We start from the raw sequence: 26,781 nt of genomic DNA on the forward strand, positions 1-26,781 counted from the left end.
TAGTAGCCACTGGATTTGATTTAGAGTACTCAGTCGGAAATCACAACTAAGTTACAAAATCTCGGGCCTGGTGCACTGGGAAGACCCAGAGGAATCAGGTGGAGAGGGAAGTGGGAGGAGGGATCAGGATGGGGAACACATGTAAATCCATGGCTGATTCATGTCAATGTATGACAAAAACCACTACAATATTGTAAAGTAATTAGCCTCCAACTAATAAAAATAAATGGAAAAAATATATATCATTAAGAGTATGAACTAGAAGTACATATTATTTGTTCTCATTTTCTCCAATCTAAAGTCAAATTCTTGAGTTTGAGAAGTCAAGAAAAGCATAGCATTTCAGAATCAGTCAAGTCTATCTAGAAATATGCTTTACTGGTACGATTTGGGGAAGTGCTGATCTCATTGGTGCTTATCTAGTACTAGAAGACAGGAGGCAAAAAATAATGAAAGAACAGGCATGGAAAAACTCATGGAGCAAATTACTGCTAATGAGCTTTTCATCACCTTCCCTAAACTCATTTTATCACCTTTTGTGTGCGAGTTTTTCTTGCAAGAACATGTTTCTAAGACCTGGACAATGCTTAACTCAGAGTGTTGTATGACTTTCAAAATCTAAGAAGCAAAAAAAAAAGACAAGTATAATTAATATGCAATGATTATAGCACTGATCTTTTAACCCCTGCTAATCTATATTAAGTAAAGGTTGACTGTGTGATCATTGCCTATAAAACCATAGCTAAGGAAATGTGTAAAGATGTACTCTTAAGAAATGACCTCCTGGCCTCTGGGAGCTAACTGTCTAAAGTGCAAAGCAGAAACTAGTGAGCAAAGCAGAGAAATATCTAATGGAGTCTGTGACTTCACATAGAAGTTGCAAATTAATATGAACCCAGACATCCAAGTTTTCCAGCCACCCCTATCAATCTTCCTAACTGCCCATGGGCTGTGAGTACCCTCACCCCCACCGTAGAAAGAGGAGTATCTATACAGTCAGTGACTGGATTTGGGCCTTTGATACTTATCCCTTCCTCCAGGATGGACAGTGGATCATTTCCAGGAAAATGTGCAAATTGGCCATAGAAGCAACTACCAGATCATAGGAAAGATCTATGATCTGTAGTGTAGTGGTCCTCCCTGCTGCTGTGCCATGGAGTCTGTGCTTTACTGCCTAAGAGTTTCTGAAAGGGGAGAGACTGCTAGAATAGGACACAAGTTCAGGAAAACCTAGTGCCTTAGAGTAAAAAAGTCCAGGAGGAAATCATAGATCAGTTCAGACGCTCAGTCGTGCCCGACTCTTTGCAACCCCATGGACTGAAGCATGCCAGGCTTCCCTGTCCATCTCCAACTCCCAGAGTTTACCCAAACTCATGTCCATTGAGTCGGTGATGCTGCCATCCAACCATCTCATCCTTTGTTGTCCCCTTCTCCTCCCACCTTCAATCTTTCCCAGCATCAGGGTCTTTTATAGTGAGTCAGTCCTTTGCATCAGGTGGCCCAGGTATTGGAGCTTCAGCTTCAGCATCAGTCCTTCCAGGAATATTCAGGGCTGATTTCTTTAGGATGGACTGGTTTGATCCCCTTGCAGTCCAAGGGACTCTCAAGAGTCTTCTCCAGCACCACAGTTCCTTAGGAGGGACTCAAAGAGGCATGTTTCTTTGGGGAGAAGGTTCATGCTTTGTTTCTCCCATGTCTGGAGATACATTAAAAGTAAAACATATGGGCGCTAGCGGCTGAGTGCAGCACTTTCACAGCATCATCCTTTAGGATATGAAATAGCTCAACTGGAATTCCATCACCTCCACCAGCTTTGTTCCTAGTGATCCTTCCTAAGGCCCTCTTGACTTCACATTCCATGTCTGGCTCTACGTGAGTGATCACACCATCGTTATTATCTGGGTTGTGAAGATCTTTTTTGTACAGTTCTTTTGTGTATTCTTGTCACCCCTTCTTAATATCTTCTGCTTCTGTTAAGTCCATACCATTTCTGTCCTTTATTGAGCCCATCTTTGCATGAATTGTTCCCTTGGTATCTCTAATTTTCTTGAAGAGATTTCTAGTCTTTCCCATTCTATTGTTTCCCTCTATTTTTTTGCCCTGATCGCTGAGGAAGGCTTTCTTATTTCTCCTTGCTATTCTTTGGAACTCTGCATTCAAATGGGTATATCTTTCCTTTTCTCCTTTGCTTTTGGCTTCTCTTCTTTTCACAGCTATTTGTAGGCTTCCTCAGACAGCCATTTTGCATTTCTTTTTCTAGGGATGGTCTTGCTCCCTATCTCCTGTACAATGTCCCAAACCTTCATCCATAGTTCATCAAGTACTCTGTCGATCAGATCCAATCCCTTAAATCTATTTATCACTTCCACTGTATGTACTGGAAAAGGTCAGTTTTCATTCCAATCCCAAAGAAAAGCAATGCCAAAAATGCTCAAACTACCGCACAATTGCACTCATCTCACACGCTAGTAAAGTAATGCTCAAAATTCTCCAAGCCAGGCTCAGCAATACGTGAACCGTGAACTTCCAGTGTTCAAGCTGGTTTTAGAAAAGGCAGAGGAACCAGAAATCAAATAGCCAACAACCTCTGGATCATCAAAAAAGCAAGAGAGTCCCAGAAAAACATCTATTTTTGCTTTATTGACTATGCCCAAAACCTTTGACTGTGTGGATCACAATAAACTGTGGAAAATTCTGAAAGAGATGGGAATACCAGACCACCTGACCTGCCTCTAGAGCAATCTGTATGAGGTCAGGAAGCAACAGTTAGAACTGGACATGGAACAACAGACTGGTTCCAAATAGGAAAAGGAGTACATCAAGGCTGTATATTATCACCCTGCTTATTTAACTTATATGCAGAGTACATCATGAGAAATGCTGGGCTGGAGGAAGCACAAGCTGGAATCAAGATTGCTGGGAGAAATATCAATAACTTCAGGTATACAGATGACACCACCCTTATGGCAGAAAGTGAAGAAGAGCTAAAGAGCCTCTTGCTGAAACAAACAGGAGAGTGAAAAAGTTGGCTTCAACATTCAGAAAACAAAGATCATGGTATCCGGTCCCATCACTTCATGGCAAATAGATGGGGAAACAGTGGAAACAGTGGCTGACTTTTTTTTTTTTTTTTTTTTGGAGCTCCAAAATCACTGCAGATGGTGATTGCAGCCATGAAATTAAAAAATTAAAAGGCGCTTACTCCTTGGAAGGAAAGTTATGACCAACCTAGACAGCAAATTAAAAAGCAGAGACATTACTTTGCCAACAAAAGTCCATCTAGTCAAAGCTGTAGTTTTTCCTGTAGTCATGTATGGATGTGAGAGTTGGACTATAAAGAAAGCTGAGAGCCGAAAAATTGATGCTTTTGAACTGTGGTGTTGGAGAAGACTCTTGAGAGTCCCTTGGACTGCAAGGAGATCCAAACAGTTCATCCTAAAGGAGATCAGTCCTGGGTGTTCATTGGAAGGACTGATGCTGAAGCTGAAACTCCAATACTTTGGTTACTAGATGCAAAGAGCTGACTCATTTGAAAAACCCTGATGCTGGGAAAGATTGAAGATGGGAGGAGAAGGGGATGACAGAGGATGAGATGGTTGGATGACATCACCAACTCAATGGACATGAGTTTGGGTAAACTCCGGGAGTTGATGATGGACAGGGAGGCCTGGCATGCTGCAGTCCATGGGGTCGTGAAGAGTCAGACATGACGGAGCAACTGAACTGAACTGAGTGGTTAAGTCAGCTGATTAAACTTTTTACAGAAATATAATAAAAATGTGTCTTATGGAATTTGTCAGCTCACTCTCTTTGAAACCACCAGGTCATTTTATATCAACAGTTATACAAATAAAATTTTGTTTCCAAGTAGCTAATGGGGTGGCATGGAGGGGTACAAAATTATAAAAGATAATAATTATAAAATATAATTGATTTTAAGTTATTAATAATAATGCCTAACAACTCAATTAAAAAATGGGCAGAGGAGCTGAAAATACATTTTTATAAAGAAGGCATATAGATGAGTATTTGACACATGGAGAGATGTTCAATATCACTAATCATAAGGAAATAAAAATCAAACCCACAATGAGATATCACCTCATACATGTCAGAATGTTTATTATCAAAAAGACAACAGAGAATAACTGTGGGAAAGGATATAGAGAAGAGGAAACTCTCATGTACTATGGGCAGCAGGGTAAACTGGTGCAGACCCTATGGAAAACAGTATGGAGGTGCCTCAAAAAATTAAAAATAGAAATATCATACAATCCAACAATTCCAATTCTGGATATTTTTCTGAAGAAAACAAAAACACTAAATTGAAAGATGTGTGCACTCTTGGGCTCAAAGCAGTATTGTTTACAATAACTATCATTTGGAAGCGGCCTAAGTGTCGTCTTTATTCACCCATCCATAGGTGAGTGAATAAGGAAGATGTGATATATATGTATAATGTAATACTACTTGGCTATAAAGAAGAATAAAATCTTGCCTCTTGTGACAGAATGAATGGATGTAGAGCGTATTATATGAGGTAAAATATGGCAGACAGAAAGACCATATGATTTCATTTATATGTGAAATCTAAAAAACAAAACAAATGGACTAGCTTAAGAAAACGGAAACAAGCTCATAAATACAGAAAACAAATGGGTGATTGCCAGACAAGAGGAGAATGAGGGGATGAGTCAAATAAGTGAGGGAGCTTAAGAGATACAAACTTCCTTATTAAATAAATCACGGGTACGTTATATACAGTACAGGAAAAGTAGTCCATGCAATTTTAATAGCTTTGTATGGTGGCAGATGGTAATTCGACTTATTTTTGTGATCATTTTATAATGTATAAAAATATTGTATCACTATATTGTACACCTGAAACTAATATAATTGTGAGTCATTTATACTTCAGTTTAAAAAAAGGACTATTTTGTATGTCACTCCTCATTTTAACTATTCACAGGATGTGTGATTTGCTAGAATACTCTTAAACTAATTCAGCCTTTTATTCTGTTACAGTACGCTTCCCAGGAATTAAAACTTATATAGATCCAGATACATATGAAGACCCATCCCTAGCAATCCATGAATTTGCAAAGGAGATTGATCCGTCAAGAATACGCATTGAGAGAGTCATTGGGGCAGGTAAACATCAAGTCTACACTTTTGAAATTACGATTCCTTGATGGTTTTGTATCTGGTTTATCAACATAATATTTTAAATCTTAGCAGTGATGACCTTGAGGTTCTGCAAGTTTTCTGAGACTCACTGAGTATAAAGTTTGGTTCAATATAGTTTTATATCCCTTTAATGCAAACTAATGATTGTCCCTATGTAGAATATTCAAGTGCTCAGAACACTATATTATTCAGTTATTCTAGATAAATACAAATTTATTATGAATCAGCCCCCAAGAATTTCTTCTGTACGTTTAGCATAGAGGCCAAGTCAATATAACAAAGAGACCTCAAATAAAAATGTGTTCCTCTTTCAAGTCCTTGTCCAAGGGACAAGATGAGTAATCTGTGCTGTCAGAGAAGATGTCATTCAGGAGGTCTTGAAAGGACCAGAGTTCCTCCTACTTTTTGCTCTGCCTTCCCGTAGCGTGTTATCCTCCTCTGAATGGTAAAGGCTGATCACCAGGATAGCTACCTTCTGATCTCTGAGAAGGAAAAGGAAGAGGTTTAGGCTCTTTGGCTTTGCCTTTAGGAAAATTAGCTTTGTCTTTAAGGTAATAACCTGGAAATAGCAAACAGGAATCAATAGTCCAAATACAATCACGTGGATACACCTAAAAGCAAGAGAGTTTGGAAATATAATCTCTGACTGGGCAGCCATGCATGCAGCTGAAAGGGGGAGCAGAATGTGCTACTAAATAGAGAAGAAAGACTGGATCCTGAAGGAGGATGTCAGTCTCCTCTAGGTGCTTAGGTACCTGTGCAACCCTTTAGAGAGAGTAGAGCATCCCATTCCAGCTGGCTATTGTGTCTTTGCAAAGAGCAAAAGGCTTTCTTTATTTCAAAACTCTTCTTCACCAGAAGGACTGGCTACATAATTTGCAGGGACCAGTGCAAACAACAAATGTAGTTATTATTGTTCAGTTACTCAGCTGTGACTGCAGCACTCCAGGCTTCCCTGCCCTAACAAATGTAGAGTTCTTTGTTAGAAAGACTGTTAAGAATTTCAAGACAGTGACAACAGAGCCTTCAAAAAACAACAGGACACTTCTAAACTCAAAGTTCTGTCTGGCTACACCCAAGAAGCTGACTGTTACCCAGGTACACAGAGAGCCAGCACTGTATTGAGAACTCCAGGAATATTTGAAGAGAGCTCTTTCTTATGTCATTTCACTCCCATTGCCTCATGGGCCATATCTCCTCCAAGGCCTGTTCTCACTCTGAAAGCTGACACAAGGGTCCTATACACTTAAATCTTAATGCTTTATAGCCATAGAGGCTGTCTTATCAGAAAGATTAAGAACCTGGAATGGAACCAGATTCTCTATTCTCTTCTGCCCAACATAAAGTGTATCAATAGGCATTAAAGACATAATTGAAAAGAGTGACTGATTATACCCATTTAGTTTGGGAGTTCGTTTCCTTAAGACAGCAGAGAAATAGAAAAAAAAAGGAGGTTGAGTGATTCCATTAAACCCTATATTTGGCTTTCTTCCTCTGGCCCCTGAGAAAAAGTCGTAGGACTTTTTATTTGGTATTATTCCATACTCATGTAGAGTCAGGAGAATTATTTCTTATAAGTTTTGTGCATAGATTAAGCACCAATGTCTGAAATCATAATGTTGAGAGACAAGCATCAAGTATCTGAGGTGTAAACTGTCAACTGAAAAAAAAAAAATGCACAATTTAGAAACTGTGAATTGAGTTCATTCATTATCTTATTATGAACTGTAGCCTGGAAGACAGCCTCTCAGTAGCTCTGAGAAACTGTTAGGAAAAGGTAAAGGGGGACTTGATAAATGGGGTACCTGCACCCAGGCACACATGTCCTATCTCCCTAGAAGGTAGCTGCCCATCATGAGGCACAATTATCTTAGTTAATAGTTTTAGTGCTTTTCTAAGTTTGGTAAGCTATAAGAATCCAGGTTCATAAAAAATTTCTCCAAAAAATTAACTATCTGAAGTCTTGTTCTGCCAGTTTTCCCAGAGCACAGAGTGCCTCATTCCTGATCTCTACCCTGAAATCCTTTTAGGGAATATTAAAGGTCAGTGGCTGCAGTGGCTTGTGACTCAATCCTTGTAGAGCCAGCTGACTAGTGCTGGTGACATTCTTTAGTTTGCAAAACAGATACATTCAGTTTTTCTTTATTGCTTGGGTTTTAACCAAAATATAATTTTATCCTATAAAAATATGACAGATACTGCCAAAGCAAGCAATAACTATTAAAGAGACCATTTTAATGTCATGATCTCCCTAACCTGTCTGAACTCTACAAGTCCCAATGGGATTCTTTCCATTTGGCAAAGAAAGAAGTATAATAGAGTTAACATCAGCGTCTGTTATATTTATTCATCTTCAACTATTTCAACTTTCAAACAATATGCTAAGGGATCTTTTACTGTCTATCTTCAGAAGAATCATAAAAATAAAAATGCTGTATGAGAAAAAGCTGTTGTATTATGACTTCCCTCTTTGTGCCCCTGGCCTGTACTAGTCTACTGTTAGTTAACCTCATTAAGTCACATTGCTAAAACTCTATATTTACTTGGGAAAGTCTAATGAATATGTGGGTACTTCCCACTACAGTGGTATGGAAAAAGCCTACAATGCAGGAAACCCCAGTTTGATTCCTGGGTCAGGAAGATCTGCTGGAGAAGGGATAGACTACCCACTCCAGTATTCTTGGGCTTCCCTGGGTGTCTCAGCTGGTAAAGAATCTGCCTGCAATGTGGGAGTCCTGGGTTCGATCCCTGATTTGGGAAGATCCCTTGAAGAAGGGAAAGGCTACCCACTCCAGTATTCTGGCCTGGAGAATTCCATGGACTGTATAGAACATGGGGTTGCAAAGAGTTGGACACAACTGAGTGACTTTCATCATCATCATCAATCTAAGGGATTAATAGTTTTCTAACATTCATGACATTGTAATGGAGGAAAAGTTTTCCTCTATCCTTCTAGGGTCTTTGGCTGGTCTGTTAATTAAATTGGTATAAGATGGGTTAATGGGAGAAAACAAATCTAACTGTGTACTACAAAAACCCCACAGAGAATAATGAGAAGCTCCCCCTGACAGGCAGGCAACTGAAGCTTTCATGCCATTTTGAGAGAAGAGGGTGGGATCTGGGGTTTCACAGGAAGACTATTCATAGAGGTTAGGAAGAGCAGGCGTTCAGTACACAAACATTTGCCAAGCCTCACAGAGATGATGGGTTACAGAGGAATTTGATCGCTAGGCCCTGCCCCCACCCCGCTGCAAGTTTAGGCAACTAACCCTTAGTCTTTGTAGTTATCTTTGTGTTAGCTCTCTTCTGGACCAGGCCCTCCATCTACGTGGTCTGAGACAGTTAATGGAATGGTATAAAGATCTTCTTCAGTCTGTTGGGCCTTGATTATCTTCAGTTCAAAATACTCCATATTGCCAGAGTGACATTCTGGGATGACTTGCCCTGAGCCTCAGGAATATAATTGCATATCTTGTTACTTGCCCAATGTTTTACTGTAAATACTTTCCTCTGGTTGTTTCACATTCTTTGTTTTTTCCCCACCTATTTGTTTCTTCTCAGATTCCATTTCCTCCTCATCTGTGTGCCTTAGGTATCCCTATTCCCCTTGGAAGAGTAAATTAAGTGACTGAAGGGGAAATGTAGACTCTGTAGAGAGGGGAGTGTTGTGGGGAGGATGGGAAAGAGAGGTGAGATAGCAGATCTTGGCAATTGTCAGGTGAAAGATATTAATATCAGGTCCCATAAAACCACTGAGAGTAGCAGTGAGAAGGATACTTAGATTCACAGATCATTGCTGAGGAAAAATCTGCATGGCCTGCATGTTTTTTGGCAAAGAAATAGTTAGGAATGCTTTGCCGGTTTCTAGTTGGGAGGAACTATGTACTATCATTAAAAGCGAAAGTGAAGTTGCTCAGTCCTGTCCTACTCTTTGCGACCCCATGGACTGTAGTCTGCTAGGCTCCTCCATCCATGGGATTTCCCAGGCAAGAATACTGGAATGGATTGCGATTTCCTTCTCCAGCGGATCTTCCTGACCCAGGGATAGAACCCGGGTCTCCCTCATTGAAGGCAGACTCTTTACTGTCTGAACCATCAGGGAAGCCCATGTATAATCATTAAGTATTTTTTAAATGTGTTATTAAAAAGTGAACTCCAAAATAGTCACATTAAAATTTTAAGAAAGAAAAGAGCATGGAAAATAATACCACACCTAACCCATGACATTTCTTAACAAGTCTACTGAAAAATGTTTATTACATGACTAATATCTACTTATAAAAAGGCACTATGCTAATTAGTTTATTCATATTAAGTCACTATGCTTATCAACTGCCGTTCACAACCTTTGTCCTGGGTTTTCAACTTTATAATCATTCAAATACTATGGGACAAATTTTAGAAAATTTAATTTATCCTATTTCTAGGCTGTACATATTGCTGTATGCATATTTTCTTAAAGAAATGTTTTTCCTGTCAGTGTAAATTTTACTATTTTTAAAAATATGTTTTCTAGAACACTTTTTTATATCACTATTATATTTAATAGTGGCAGCTTATCTTTGTTCATCAATACAGGCCTGAATTTCCATGAAAATGCACATTTCCATTTAAATGAAGTGAGGAGCTCTGTTGCATAGGAGACTATCAAGATCATCTATCTCCTTTGACTTTCAGCATCATAAAATGAAATACTGTGGGCAGAGGACTGTAAAACAGAAATTCCCAAGTTAAAAGCGCCAAGTCAGATTAGGGTAGAATCATTATTTTACACATATCTTCAGAGATAATGAGAAAACTAGTAATCAAAATTTTAATCATGAGCTGAAAAAGGTCATTGAAAGGCTATTCCTTTTTCAGGGCAGTACTGAACCTAAACCATTCTATGAAACACTTGCAGAGTATCTATAATTTTGAAACATTATTTCATTGAAAAAAATCATTCTTGTGTCTCTAAATCCATAGGGCACCCTTCTTATATTAGACTTTCCCTCTTTCCCTAGTCTCAATGGAAATGCACAATCTCTCCCTTTCTCTCTTTCCCTAGTCTCAGTGGAAATGCATAATCTCTCCCTGTCATTCATATTCTATCCCTTTATCTATACAAAACTCATTACTGCCTCCACTATCAGCTTTCTCTTCTCCTGGCTTACTGTCACCATATTTTTTCTTTTCCTTGAAAAGTCAGGAAGTTTTAACTGTTGGTTTCTCAGCAATCATCTACAGGTAAAAGAAAGCAAAAGGACAAAAAAAAGGATATAAAAAGTGAGTGTCAGATCAGGGAGTTTTTTCATCCTAATATATTGTCATTGCTATCTGAGCTCATAGTCACACATGATAATATGCAAGGCACACTGCTTACTGTATATGCCTTTCTTAATTCCTCTGGCATCCCCTAGACAGTCGCCTCACTAACCAAAAATCTATTATTTTTAGATTAAAACTCTAAATTTTAAATTCTCTTATCCCCTTTTCTGTTTTTGTTCCTCTCCTACAGCCATAGTACATCTTTTATAATGAGAAATGTAGGCAGTATGCCAGCTTTGGTTTCACAATTCACCTTTTGCAAAAAGGAAGTTGAATTTATGGCTCATTTCCTCTATATTTAGATGAGATGATCTTATCAGATACAGATTTTCACCTTTTCTTTCAACTTAAAGAATTTGTGAGAGAGGTCGAATTCATTTTCCTTTTTATTCTTGGAAGCTCCTTTGCCCAACCAGTAGACTGAAAGTAGGATCAACAACAGATTCTGGCAAGACTTTTGTGCCTTTTACTCAATAATTTCATAGTTTTCTAAATCAAATAATGAAATGAAAGATGGGCTTTACACTATGGACAAAAAATTAAATCAGTCAATCTAAGAAATAAATGGAAAATTTTATCTGAGCCAAATTTGAGGATTATAACCTGGGACAAGCATCTCAGAAAGCGCTGAAAATTATTCTACCTGTTAAAAGTCAAGGCACAGTTTTCTAGTTTTTTGAGGGCTGTACGTCAAATTACATATTATTGCCATTTTGTATAATCCAGATCTAAGCGACATCATGGTGGGTCACGTGACTTCTTACAAGCTGAAGAAGCAATGTTATCTTTTAAAGAGCTGTCTTGTTTGTGCCTAGGAGAATGTCTCTGTTAATGGTTGAGCAGGTATTTCGGCCCCGCGGCGGGCTGGGTTGGGTGGGGTGGTGTCTGGTTGATAATGCAAAAACACAATACACAGTGGTGGGAGAGAGGAGGTCAAAAAGGGCAGAAAAGAATTTCTGTTTAAATTTTTCTTGTTTTGGCATAATATATGGATTTTATTCTACAACCCATCCTCCCTAAACAGTATGATATGAATAAAAAAGACAGACTGATGGCAGGCAGATACAGGCTTAAATCTCAGCTTGCTGCTAATTCATTCAGTGACCTTCCGCAGTTTACTGATGCTCAGAAATTTGCTTTCTTCATCTACAAAATAGATGCATAATAGTAATAGCTACCATGCAGAATTAATGTAAGGATTAGAGATAACACATATGGAGGATCTGTCATACTACAGATATTCAATAAAAGAGTGGCAACATGAATATTAAGTAAAAAAAGATACAGTTTTTATATTCAATTGATAAGGATAAGAAGAATGACACTCTGTGCCCAACTCTCTAAATATTTTATGATGTAAATATCTGCTCATGAAAAATTCAGAATCCAATGCCTTAGGTACCTGGAATGATAGCCATGATATTTGGAGTTTGTTTAAAATTAGTCATTAAAAATAAACTTTCATTTTTGTTAGTACAGTAAGAACTTTGCCCAAATCAACAAATGATTTTCTTTTTTCTTTTTAAAGAACTCAAAATTTAATTTTTCCTACATCTTGTGAGGCTATAATTATATATATATATGTTTATTTTTTATTTAAAATTAATAAGCCATAAGATGACATGAGTTTAACAAAAGAAATTTATTTTAATATTGTAATATAAAATCATTGTAAATTAGTCATTAATTTATTCTTCACATATCTAAGAGCTTAGGTTGATTATCAGTGTTAATCAACTTCAAGGTAATTTTATTTTGCTTATATTTCAATACGAGATCTTATTTTGGGGGCCATTTAGTGTACATGTGCTGTTTTACATACATCAATACAATTCCTCATCTTACAGCTTGCCTCATCATAGGAGTTGTTTGAGAAATTTGTTGTTGTTCAGTCGCTCAGTCATGTCCGACTCTTTGTGACCCCATGGACTGCAGCACGCCAGGCTTCCCTGTGCTTCACTATCACCTGGACTTTGCTCAAACTCATGTCCATTGAGTCGATGATGCCATCCAACCATCTCATCCTCTGTCGCCCCCTTCTCCTCCTGACTTCAGTCTTTCCCAGAGTCAGAGTCTTTTCCAATGAGTTGGCTCTTTGCATCAGGTGGCCAAAGTATTGGAGCTTCATTTTCAGAATCAGTCCTTCCAGTGAATATTCAGGGTTTATTTCCTTTAGGATTGACTGATTTAATCTCTGTGCAGTCCACAAGACTCTCAGGATTCTTCTCCAGCACCACAGTTCAAAAGCATCAGTTCTTCATTGCTCAGCCTTCTTTTATGACTTAGAAAGTATATAATGATTAAGAAAAAGAAAAATTTTTTTTTTTGCTTTTATTGGGCAACTAGTAAAAATAAACATAAAATGCCTTTCTAATTCATGATTGTTATGAGAAGCAAATGAGATAAAATAAATTCTAATTGACCATCCACCCTTTATCAGAACACTGCCAATGAAAGTCTTCACTACCTTACCGAGAAGACTTTTCCCTTAGGAGCAGTTCCAATAAATCGAGAATCTTTGTGAGCATGATTCCTTATAGCCCTGTGTGTAATCTTATAACACTACCCACTGGTACTTGTTCTGCAAAATTGAACTTATACACAGTAAACCTAAGCCTTCTTCTATTGTACTACATGACCCTTCAAAGATTTGAAGACAACATATGTGAACGTCATAAATCATCCTTTTCCTGCCTAAATTGTCTAAACCTTTCAACCATTTCTGTCTGACATGACTTCTGGATACTTCATCATTCTGATAACCTTTGTCAGGAAAGCTAGAGTTTTTCTCTAAATCTTTTCAGAATTGAGCCTAATATTACAAATATTTTCTAATCAGCACAGAGACCAGGGCTAGTACCTTTCCTGCTGGGCCTCAATTAATGCATCCTGGGTTTGCATTTGCTTTTTGAACATCTGCCAGACACTGTTGGCACTGGAACAGTTTACCACCAGCTTATCCCCAGTGATCTTTCTCAAATGAGTTGCTTTTAAGCCAGGCCTGTTTCTGTACTTATCCAATTGACTTTATGATGCTGAGTGCAAGCCTGTATTTTATTTATATGCCCACACTGTGTATCTATATAAACCATATATGTTATCTATCCAGACCTGTGTATGTTTTCTCATAGTCCCACTTTATAAATATTCCTATTAAATTTCATTATATTTGTACAGGTTAATTTTCTTAAATTCTCCAGGCCCTTCTTCATCTCAGTTAGATGAGCCAATAGACTTGTCCTTTCCAATGTTATTATCCCCACGTTGTTGTGCCTTAAAATTTAGCTGTGTGAGCTCAGAGCTCCCTATGCAGCAATGACTTAGTACACTTTCTAATTTTTTCTTTATTGGGATAGATAATTGTGTTTGTATTGTTGGAATTCTGTATCGTATAGGTACTGATCCCTCATTCTTTATAAAATCTCCGATCATGAATTTGTACCCAATGCGTGGACATTTTTTAAGCTGCCACTCTGAAGCTTAACATCTACAATCATGGACAAGACTTTTCCCTAGGCTATTATGTATCTTAAAATTAAAATGATCAGTTTTTCCCAAGTTCACACTTCAGAGGGCTTTATTCAGAACTAAATCGAAGTAACAGTTACTGATGATTTTTGAAAGATGGAAACAGCAGCAAGGCAGGTATTTATGATCTTTACAGCTCCTCATTTATCACTTTCATGATGAAATAAATAAACTCACAGGATGGGAAAGTGTGCTTTGTAAGGATTGTTTAGAACTTGAAGCACATGGGCTTTCCAGGTGGTCTAATGCAGTTCTTTGTTTAAATGGAAACCTTTGATATTTTGTTCCTGCCGGAATCTATCATGTTTAACTCCCTTCCTTCATCCTATCAAGAAAGGTAGTCTCTCTGGTAATAATAATAAGCAAGAGTTATTAAAGTTTATAAGCTTGAGATAAGCTTTACTTGTATTACCATCTTTCAGTCCTCCTAATGCTAACTGTCGCAAGATTGATAAAAGTCCACTTTACAGACAAGGAAATTAAGACAGATTAAATTATTTGGTCAAAATTAACACAAGAGTATTCTGGTTTCAGCACCTATATTCTTATCAACCACTACTGTATTATAAGTAACTTTTTATGAATCTATAGTTCCTTCAGAAGGTATCTTCTTGCAACACTTGAACAATTGCTATTTCTTAAACTATCCTGCATTACCACAGTTTCCACCTATCTTAGGTGAATTTGGCTGTTTCTTGCTTGTATTTCTGCCATCTGTTGATCTTTTATCAGCAGTCCCTTCCCAGCTTCCTGATGTGAACACTGCATCCTAGCTGCTAGTAAATTTTCGTGATCTGTAGGGGTAGAGTTGGTTGTCACTAATACCACTACCTAGCTCTTTGTGCATTATTCCACCAAAAAACCAAGTGCCTTAGCGGGACTAACACTGGTGTAGATATTAACTATTGTCATGAAGTCCTTCTTTAAGGTGTGACCACAGATTTCCCTCATTTAAAGCATGATTCACATTTGTTATGCGCCCCATCAATCTTTCAGCTGACCCTATCAGCTCTGCCTTTAAAATGTATCACAGATTTCAGCCATCTTTTAACACTTCACAGCTCTAACCCTTGCCTATCCCACCAACATCTCTCCTGGCCCCTTTCTCCCGCCTTAGCCCTAATGTGTGTTTTCTACCCACAGCTCCTGAAGAGCCCTTGGGCTGTTAACCAGCCTGTGTCAGTCTGCGCAATACCCTCTCATCGCTTTTTTATTTTTTTGCTCCTCTGTCTTTGTTGCTGCACGCAGGCTTTCTCTAGTTGTGACGCGAAGGGGCTGCTCTGCTCTTTTTGTGGTGTGCAAGCTCTAGGCATGGGCTTCAGTACTTAGGGTACATGGGCTCAGTAGTTGTGGTTCAGTGGCTTAGTTGCCCTGAGGCATGTGGGATCTTCTAAGACTGGGGATCGAACCCATGTCCCCTACATTGGCAGATGGATTCTTAACCACAGTACCACCAGGGAAGTCCCTTCAAATCACTTCCCGGATCAGGGTAAAACTCTCTTCAACTTCATCTCCCCCAGAATCTCCCTTGCTTACTGCTCGTTAGAACTAGTGGCTTCCTTCCTCTTTGTCAAACATGTCACATGGACTCCCAGCTCAGCCCCTTTGTACTTGGTGACCCATTGAATAACACCTGGACTCCTTTATCATTCCCTCACTTCCTTCAACCCCAGGGCATTATTACTTTATCAGAGAAGACTCTGAAGGACATTTTGTCTTGTTTTTGTTTGTTTGTGTTTTTAGTTGAAGAATATTCCTAGTTGATCTATAGTGTTGTGTTAATTACTGCTGTATAGCAAAGTGACTGGGCTTTATATTTATATACATTCTTTTCTTGTATTCCTTCCCATTATAGTTTACTCCAGAGGAGGTTGAATGCGGTTTCCTGGGCTCTACAGTAGGAACTTGTTTATCTATTGTATCTACTAATCCCAAACTCTGAATCCATCCCTCTCCCACCACCCTTCCCATTGACAACCACCAGTCTAATCTCTATTCTTGATTCTGTTTCTGTTTGTGTCATATTTTAGATTTCACATGTAAGTGATATATGGTATTTGTCTTTCTCTTTCTGACTTACTTCAATTACTTCACTTAACCAATCACTAATTGCATCCATGTTGCTGGGCATGGCATTTCATTCTTTTTATGTCTGAGTAGTATTCCATTGTATATGTGTACTACATCTTTCTTATCCATTCAGTTATCAATGGACATTTCGGTAGTTTCCATGTCTTAACTATTTCTAATAGTGCTTCTGAAGTGTATGTATCTTTTTGAATTATAGTTTGCCTGGATATATGCCCAGGAGTGGGATTGCTTAATCATATGATAATTCTATTTTTAGTTTTCTGAGAAGTATCTGTACTATTTTCCATAGTGGCTACACCAACTTATATTCCCTCCAACAGTGTAGAAGAGTTCCCTTTTCTCCAGTTCTCTCCAGCTTTTGTTATTTGTAGGCTTTTTTTAATGATGGCCATTCTGACCCACCTGAGATGGTCCCTCACTGTAGTTTTGATTTGTGTTTCTCTCATAATTAGCTATGTTGGGCATCTTTTCATGTGTCTATTAGCCATCTGTACTTGTTCTTTGGAGAAATGTCTCTTTAGGTCTTCTGCCCATTTTTTAATTGGGCTATTTTGGTTTTCTTGTGGTTGAGTTATATGAGCTGTTTGTATATTTGGGAAATTAGTCCTTGTCAGTTGCATCATTTGCAAATATTTTCTCCCATTCTGTAGCTTTTCTTTGTGTGTGTGTGTGTGTGTGTGTGTGTGTGTGTGTGTGTGTGTGTGCGCGCGTTTACAGTTTCCTTTGCTGTGTAAAACTTGTAAATTAGGTCCCATTTGTTTATTTTTGCTTTTATTTCTACTGCCTTGGGGTGGGAGGAGCTGACCTAAGAAAGCATTGGTATGATTTATGTCAGAGAATGTTTTGCCTATGTTCTCTTCTAGAAGTTTTTATGGTGTCATGTCTTATGTTTAAAGCTTCAAGCCATTTTAAGTTTATTTTTGTATATGGTAAGAGGGTGCGTTCAGACTTCGTTGATTTTCAGGCAGCTGTCCAGCTTCCCCAACACCACTTTGTTGAAGAGACTGTCTTTTTACTGGTTTATATTCTTGCCTCTTTTGTCAAAGATGAATTGGGCCATAGATGTGTGGGTTTATTTCTTGACTCTCTATTTGTTTCATTGATCTGTATGTGTGTCTGTGTCAGTATGATGCTGTTTTGATTATTATAATTTTGTGGTTTCGATTATTATTGCTTTGTAGTATTTTCAGAAGTCTGGAATGGTTATACCTCCTGCTTTGTTCTTTTTCTTCAGTATGGCTTCAGCATTTCTGGGTCTTTTATGGTTCCATATGAATTTTAGGATAATTGTTCTAGTTTTGTGAAAAAGGCCATCCATAATTTGATAGGTATCACAATAAATCTGTAGCTTGCTTTGGGTAGTGTGGCCATTTTACCAATATTAATTCTTCCAATCCAACAGCATGGGATTCTATTTCTTTGAATCATCTTCAGTTTCCTTTATAAATGTTTCATAGTTCTCAGTGTATAAGTCTTTCACTTCCTTGGTGCAGTTTATTCCTAAGTATTTTATTTTTTTGGATTGTGATTTTAAATGATACTTTTTTAACCTTCCTTTTCTGTTATTTCATTGTTGATATAAAGAAACACAATCAATTTCTATATGTAAATCTTGTATCCTGCTACTTTGCTGAATTCATTTATCAGTTCTAGTAGTTTTTGTGTGGAGTCATTGAGATTTTCTTTATGTACTATCATATCATCTTCATATAATGAGAGTTTTACCTCTTCCCTTCTAATTTGGATAGCTTTTATTTCTTATCCAATTGTTGTGGCTAGGACGTCCAATGCCATGTTGAATAGAAGAGGTGAGAGTGGGCATCCTTGTCTTGTTCCAAATTTTATTGGAAAGGCTTTGAACTTTTCACCACTGAGTATTATATTGCTTGTGGGTTTGTCTTAAATAACTTTTGTTATTTCAAGGCATGTTCCCACTATACCCACTTTGATAAGTTTTTATCATAAATGGGTGTTGAACTTCGAAGGACATTTTTAAAGTAGCAGCTTTCTTCACACACTCCCCGTTGCCGTTACTCGCCTTTTGTTTGCAGCATTTATTACCAACTGATGTATATTTGTTCTGTTCATTTTTTCCCCACTATCTGTCTTCCTCTTTGTCTTTCTCATTTCTATGACCTCATCCATTTAAACAATACTTGGCATGTGGAAGGGGCTGCATACACTTTAATGAATGGATATGGAATTTATAAAATGTAAAAATGATGAAATTATTTATTCATACATTAGATTAATTTTATCATCAAATGTTATGGTCTAGTGTAGGACTGGGGTGAAGGGGCCAAGATAGTAATCAACCTTATACAAGCCCAGGGTTGAATGTTGTGATGGTGACGTGATAAGGGTGCATCAACCTCTCAGAGAAAACAGACAGATAAAAATGAGGAATCAAAGAAGATTGACTCAAGAGATGACTTCATCCTGAAGAGCCTGGAGAGCAACTAAAGCATGTTGGAAGAATTACACAGACTTGCAATTAAAATGATTATTCTCATGTCTTGTAGAGGGAGGGTTTCAGTAAATTGTGATTGGCAGCAGAGAAACCAGTAAGAAGGCAGGGATATTCATTAAGACACTCAGGAGAAAAAATTCAGGTTCTAATCAAAATGACTAAGATACAGAATACAGGATACAGGAATATTTAAGAGAAAATTTGGCCTGTTGAGATCAATATGGAAGAATCCAGTAGTAGTCTAGCCAAGAATGAAAGTGGGATATTTTTGTTGTTCTTTTGTCTCTTGTTTGTGAATGCCATCTGAATCTGCAGTTTTAGAGAGTGTTCTGGGTATTTACATTGTATTTAGATGTTATTTGACTTCTACAGAAAGAGGAATGCTCTTGACATACTAAGTAACATTTTTTATACCATTAACTATACTTGCTATGAACACAAGAAATGACCTAAGACATAAAGAGATTATTTGCAGTGTAGAACCCTGCAGAATGGGAAGCAAATCCACAAAATGCAGTGCCCACTTTCTAACTGTGCATGACCAGGAGAGTGAAAGGAAAGTGAAAAACAAATTCTTTTCAGGAGTAGGTCACAACATCTTGCCTCATAAAGTTGTGAGTAAAGATAAAAAAGCTTTACTCAGCTCCTTGTTGGGCAGTGGGTCCAATTATTGCAGAAGCCAATACCTGGCTAAGAGAACAAATGAAGTTTCTGTCCAAACATATTAAGACTCTTCAATAAAAGAGGCCTATAGTCTATATTAACATTAATATTTATTTTGTTTGGCAACCAGGACATCATTCTGTTTGTTATAAAATTATAAAGTAAAACTGAAGTGATTGTCATCTTTAAAAAGGGGGAGTTACATTTTTTAAAAGTAAATTTGAAGAAAACAAATGTGACTTGTTATCTTATACTTGATGTGTTAGCCTGTTAAAATGCCTTTGTTGATTGATGGAACAAATGTTCATAGTGCTGGAGAACAGTGACACCTTTTATTTTTACTCCATTCTGTTTAACACTAAAGCAATAATCAAAATTTTCAATTTCAAAACCAAAGTGGCTTGCATATATCTAGCTTTTTTAAAAATAGCAAGGCTTATAATGAAAAGCACAAGCATTGCATTCTTCCTCTAGACTCTCCATTTCAACTCCAAGCCCTGTTCATGTGAGGCAGTATTTACCAACTCATCCTGTTTTTGTAATTCTCATGATTACTTCCATATCCATTTTTACTTTAGACATTGTCTATTGACTTCCTCTTATCATAGATAAAGATTCAGCTTCCTTAGACACCCACCTCTCCTCTCAATATAGTTGTTAATCTTTGGAAGTGGTATTTTATAACTTTAAATGTTATATGTAAGTCTGTATATTATTCCAACAAATATACATGCTATTTTTTATACTTATGGTAGTTTCTTACCTATAATCAAAGCAAAAATGTAAAAGCAACGTATTTTCAAAGTACTATGCAGTGTCTGTAAAATATTTGGGCCCTATTTGCTTAGATTTCTAACACAGGAGCTCTTGGTACTCAGATGTCATTTTTTGCAAAGCTGAAAATTATTAAAGGAGCCAGGTCTAACCTGACTGCTGCATTGTGTGAGTCCTTTTTAATGATGCCACCTTCTGAAGAGTAGGTTTGTTCTTGTAGGTCGCCTTGGTAATACTGCTGAGAATTCATAGCTGAGCCCCTCCACAGCAGGTTTCAACAAACTACAGCCCACAGGCCAGATTGCTTGTTTTATTGGGACACAGCCCTATACACGTGTTTACTGATTGTCTACAGCTGCCCTTGTGGTCCAACTGCAGAGTTAAGTCATTGCTATAGAGTCGGGATGTTCCACATGCCTAAAATATTTATTATTTGGCCCTTGGCAAAAAAAAATTTAAAAATTAAAAAGAGTAATAAATCCTGCTTCAGACTGTTCTAAGACTAGAGCGTCATCCAATGTATTCAGATTCTGCTATTTGAGTCCCTGCATTCCTAATCCTGTTCTCCTACTTCCATTGGATTGATACATGAAACTCATCCTTTATCCTGGTCATTTAATCCAGTTAGAGCCACTGTTTTCTCTATCACAGGATCTTCCTCTTTTTCTTTTTTAATTGGATAGAGTTGCTTTACACTGCTCTATCAGTTTTGGCTGTATAGCAAAGTGAATCAGTCACACATGTGTGTCTATGTCCCCTCTTTTCTGGGTTTCCTTCCCAGTTAGGTCACCGGAGACCACCAAGTCGAGTTTCCTGTGCTATAGAATACGTTCTCATTAGTTACCTACTTTATGCATTGTAGTGTGTATATGTCAGTGCCAATCTCCCAGTTCCTCCTACCCCCCTTTCCCCTTAGTATCCATGCATATGTTCCCTACATCGGTGTCTCTATTTCTGCTTTGCAAATAAGATCAACTATACCATTTTCACGATTCCACATACATCTGTTAATATACAATATTTGCTTTCCTCTTTCTGACTGACTTCACTCTGTATGACAGTCTCTAGTTCCATCCACATCTCTGCAAATGATACAATTTGGTTCCTTTATATGGCTGAGTGATATCCATTATATATATGTATCATATCTTCTTTATCTATTCTTCTGTTGATGGATATTTAGGTTGCTTCCACATCCTGACTAGTAGTACTGCAATGAACACTGGGGTTTATTATCTTTTTGAATCATGATTTTATCTGGGTATATGCCTAGGAATGAAATTTCTGGGTCATACTAGAGTTCTGTTTTTAGTATTTTAAGGAACCTCCATACTGTTCTGCATAGTATGTACCAGTTTACATTCCCACCAGCAGAGGAGGAGGGTTCCCTTTTCTCCACATCCTCTCCATCTTTCTTTACCTGTAAATATCTTGATGATGGCCATTGTGGCTGGTGTGATGTGGTTTTGTTTTACCTTTGCAGTTTTGATTTACCTTTCTCTAATAATTAGTGATGTTTAGCGTCTTTTCATTTGCCTGTGTGCCATTGGTATGTCTTCTTTGGAGAAATGTCTTTTTAGGTCTTCTGCTGAATTTTTTATTTTTATATATATATTGAGCTAATTGTATATTTTAGAGATTAAAATATAATCTCTAAAATCTCTAAGCAGTTGCTTAGTTGACATATATTTTCTCCCTTTCTGAGGGTTGTCTTTTTGCCTTGTTTATGGTTTCCTTTGCTGTGTAAGAGCTTTTAACTTTAATTAGGAAGGATCTTCATCTTTATTTGCCATCTTCATTTTGCTGGAACAAACCTTCTGTTTGCTTCCTAATTGAGAGTAGAAACTTTGCAGATGAGTTATATTTTCTTTTATATCTGAACATGTCTTTCCAATAAATGAAATAAGTAAGTAATCTGGGCATAGTATTGTAAGGTAAAGAATATTTTTCCCTCTGAATTTAAAGGTATTACTCTACCGTGCTTTAGCCAACAGCACTACTCCTGACCGATTCCATGTCAGAAGGATTCTACCTTGGAATTACATGTTAATGTGCTGCACACATAAAGGCTCTTTCAGTCTGGAGATGTTAGTTCTTTGAAAAATCTTTAGTAGTATTTTTGTGCAGTTTTCTTCATTTGAGTTCTCTTATACTCTCTGGAGTTGCTCTTAATTATCTATGGAAACCCTGGATTAAGTTTTTCCCATTTTAAGCATTAAATTCATATATTTGGTGTCTGGTTTGTTCTTTGTAGATGTGGACTTGTTCAGTTTTCTAGCAGACTTCCTCAACTATACCTACCTCTGTTTCAAGACTCTATTGAGTATTTTTTCAGCTATCATTTTAATTTCCACTTATCTCTCTAATTTTCTTATTTTCTCATTCCTTCAGGCATCGAGAATGTTCTTGATGGGTGAAATATCTTCTAACACACCATCAATTTTTATTCTATTTTCCTAGTTTACATTTTATTATGTTGACCTCTCTTTCATACTGGGGACTTTTCGTATGTCCAGTAATGCCTGACTTTCCATTCATTTTCATGAGTGAAGCAATGATAGGAAGCTCTGAATGGAGTGCAGATGACATTTGGGGCAGTTAGGGAGCTGTTTTGTTGAAGATACTCAAATGCCAATATGCAGTTTGTATTTTCCCCAAGAATGTTGTTTTTTTTTTTTTCCCCCTAGGAAAGAATCTTCTATATTTTGTAGGAGTTAGTGGTCAGGCCTTCCTTTTAAAACTCTCGGTCTATGCCCTCACCCTATTTGGAGCCCATCTCACTCCTGCCCTTTGCCATAATGGGTGTACCTGAGCTAGAAGTCCATCTGAGGTTCTGCGATGTGAATTTTTCTTCTCTAACCAAAACCAATCTTTGCCTTCTTATACTCTACTACACATGTTTCAGGCAGATTTTGGGATATAGTGAACGACAGGGAGGCCTGATATGCTGTAGTTCATGGGGTTGCAAAGACTCGGACATGACTTAGCAACCAAACAACAACACACGTTATACTCCCCAGTCACTTTCCATGTTTAAAAATTTGCAAAAATCTCATCCACTGAAGTCCCATCTCTGGTCCTTTATCCTTAAGAACAACACCTAGTTGGGGCTTCCCGTGTAGCTCAGTCAGTAAAGAATCTGCCTAGGGTTTGATTCCTGGGTTAGGAAGATCCCCTGGAGAAGGACATGGCAACCCACTCCTGTATTCTTGCCTGGAGAATCCCATGGACAGAGGAGCCCAGCAGGCAACAGTCCATGGGGTCGCAAGAGTTGGACACAACTTAGCACTATCTTTTTTTGTTTGTTTTAGTGTTTTTCTTTTCTATTTTTACAGGGGCATCAGACAGGGAAAGGTGATAAGCACGTATTTATGCTACCAGCTTTAAACAGTTACTGGAACTATTATGTTTTAAATGCACTACAAAATGAGATGAACCCTGGAGATACCTCAAAAATAAATGTATTCTTCTAATATCTTCCAATATACTTTGATTCTGACTCTTATTTTTAACCCCAAACTCTTTTCATGTAATTTTTCACAATATGAAATAAGACTATTAGAATTTCTTCCTATTTATCTTCCTAAATAAACTTTAAACATTTAACATTAAAAATCAATTAATAAACCATATTATTAAAAGTAGTTTCTTAAAGAACACGTTGGGCTTACTTTTGGTAAAATAAAATATAAAAACAAAGGATGGATCAGTTTTTATCTAAAGATAGCAGCTAGTATGTGGAAATACATACACTGACTAAATGCAATATATTACTCTTTAGTTGTTGGTATTTTTTCTGTTGCTCTTTTCTAATCAAAAGAAACAGAATCCATGACAAGTGACATACAGCTTTTGTTTGTTCCATTAACATGGACATGAAATATTCCTGGCTCATGATTTTCTGTGCAGTGGAATCAGAGGAATCATCTGGCCTTCCACTATTTAAAAAAGAAATAAACAATGACAACATTTTTTTCTTCTTTGTTTTCTTTGCAGTCTTCTATACCTGGTCAAAATGTTTTTTAAGGCTTATGAGAAGTCTAATGCTTATTAATCTCAATTTTAAAGTGTCATATGATATATACACATTATTATTATAAATGCATTTTTCTTTATTTCTGTCTTCCATTGGCCTATTGAGTTTTTAATTTACATATTTAAATTTGATTTTAAAATAAAGTGTCGTTTAACTTAGAAAGTACTTGAAACTTACGATAATGTTTCAGTTGTCAATCATTTCTTCAACTTTTAATCTAATAAAGAAAACTAGATGTTGTTTATGTGATTTTAGCAGATACTCTTGTAGAGCTCAAGTAGTAGAGTTGGACCCATGATTTTCCCTTTCAAACAGGATGACTGGTGTCGTATAATCTAGGATGGCTACTGTTACTCATGTCTAATTTGGGGACACTGAAATTAATTTACGTCTTAAACCAGAGTTGCAGTTACCATACCAAGAGTATGGATTAAAAATTGAAAGATCTGCTTAAGAAATACTTTCTTAGAATGCTAGCTTGATAAGAATTCTCAAGGTATATGTTTCATATGCTATTTATATCCTTAAGAAAAACAGGATTTTCTTACTGGGTGAGAGCTCTAATCTACCAGCAATGAGAGTGCTACTAGTAGACATTATGGAGAAGAGTGTGTTGTCTCTGTTGAGATTTCGAATTGTGTGGATATCCTCTGGACACCCCTGAGTTACTTAGTTCTGTTACTATCAGTGGCTTATTTAAACAAGCTTGAAGGTCCTACTGTCTGTTAAATTCCCATAATTTGTTAGTTCAGTAATGTACATTTTTTTAAATGTACATTAGTTGATAAAAAGAGCTTAAAATGCTTAGTAGATACTTCACTATTATTATTATTATTTTCCTATAATAGGCAATGAGTAAAAGTATATTAAGGAATAGTAGTTTTTCATATATTTTTTAAATTATTTATTTGTTTTTGGCTGTGCTGGATCTTCTTTGCTGCACATAGGCTTTCTCTAGTTGGCGACTGGGGGCTACTGTCTAGTTGCAGTATACAGCCTCTCATTGCAGTGGCTTCTTTTATTGTGGAGCATGGGCCCTAGCACACACAGGCCCAGTAGGTGCAATGCAGGGACTTAGTTGCCCCATGACATATGGGATCTTACTGGACCAGGAATTGAACCTGTGTTCCCTGCGTTGGCAGACAGATTCTTAACCACTGGACCACCAGGGAAATCCCAGTTTTCCCTAGTTTTAAGATAGCCATGCTCAAGCTCAAAAGGTTACATATTCTGACATTTTGTAAACAATATTTTCATAATTTCTAAGGTGTCATTCAGCTTTAGGGATAACAACCCTGGATTTAGTTTCCTAAATCTCTCAACAAGCAGGAATATAACAACAGTCCAAAAATGGAAAGCAAAAATTAACGGTAGAAGTAAACTCAAAGTTGATAAATCTGCCAATATGGTAGGAATTTTTTATACTTCCTTTAATAATTGCTAAAGTGAAAGTCACTCAGTCATGTCTGACTCTTTGTGACCCCATGGTCTGTACAGTCCATGGAATTCTCCAGGCCAGAATACTGGAGTGGGTAGACTTTTCCCATCCCCAGGGGATCTTCCCAACTCAGGGGTTGAACCCACATCTCCCTAGGTCAAGTAGGGAAAAAAAAAAATCTGAGGCTAGAAGGAGTGAGGAATACAATTAAATTCTATCTGATGAATGTGTAGATAAAATAATAAACCACATTTACTGAATTGTGTTCCCTTTTTTATTTTTAAGTTATTACAAGATATTGGCTCAATTCCCCGTGTTTTACAATACATCCTTGTAGCCTATCTTATACCTACCTATCTTTGTACCTCCGGCTCGCCCATCACTGTGTACCCCTCCTCCTTCCTCTCCCGACTGGTAACCACTAGTTTGTTCTCTGTATCTGTGAATCTGCTTTCTTTGTTATTGTTATATTCACTAGGTTGCTGTAATTTTCAGATTCCACATATAAGTGATATCGTATGGTATTTGTCTTTCTTTGTCTTATCTCACTCAGCGTAATGCCCTCCAAGTCCATCCATTTGTGTTTTTCTTTTCTTTGTGTGAGAGGAGAGGAATTGCTAGATCATACACATTTGGTGATAAACTATTTTAAATAATAGAAAAATGTGAGACTGCAAAGGTCTTTGAAAAAGAGACAAGTTATGTTATATATAATAACATGGAAACTGTGTATACTATCATAGTTAATAAATAGTCTTCATTGTGTATTTGTTCAGTGGCTCAGTCATGTCCAGCTCTTTGTGACCCTGTGGACTACAGCCCACCAGGTTCTTCTGTCAGTGGGATTTTCCCAGCAGGAATACCAGAGTGTGTAACCATTTTTTCCTCCAGGGAATCTTCCAGACCCAGGGATCGAAACTAAGTCCCTCATGTCTCCTGCAAGGCAGGCACATTCTTTACTGCTGAGCCACCAGGGGGAGCCCAGATGGGCTTAATTATATACAGAAAAAAGTATATATTAAAGTATTAGTACAAGTTTAAGAAAAATACTGTAAACTTTATGCTTTGAATATAGATTAGAAGTATATAAACCAAAATGATACTGCATTCAGGTTATTTGGCCTGAGGGTGATTTCTTCTCTTCTTTCAAATTTTTGCTCTTGCAAACGTTCTCATGTTAATATCAGTGAGTTTAGGTAGCATCGTTTAATTGACACCTTTCTTAGTTTAATTGGCAATAGCATTTCCTTCCTCAGTTAGTTCAGTCACTCAGTCGTGTCTGACTAT

The 26,781-nt window shown here is 37.3% G+C and overlaps 1 protein-coding gene across 1 annotated transcript in view; it reads left to right on the forward strand.

Moving 5' to 3' along the window:
- The window catches only part of EPHA6 (EPH receptor A6), a 962,333-nt gene that overhangs the window by 656,242 nt on the left and 279,310 nt on the right, over positions 1–26,781 (forward strand). The window contains exon 10 of the mRNA XM_043449041.1: positions 5,026–5,151. Coding sequence (XP_043304976.1) covers positions 5,026–5,151 — 126 coding nt within the window. The remainder of the gene's footprint in view (positions 1–5,025; positions 5,152–26,781) is intronic.

Source organism: Cervus canadensis, chromosome 27, assembly GCF_019320065.1.
Source record: "Cervus canadensis isolate Bull #8, Minnesota chromosome 27, ASM1932006v1, whole genome shotgun sequence".
Taxonomy (NCBI): domain Eukaryota; kingdom Metazoa; phylum Chordata; class Mammalia; order Artiodactyla; family Cervidae; genus Cervus; species Cervus canadensis.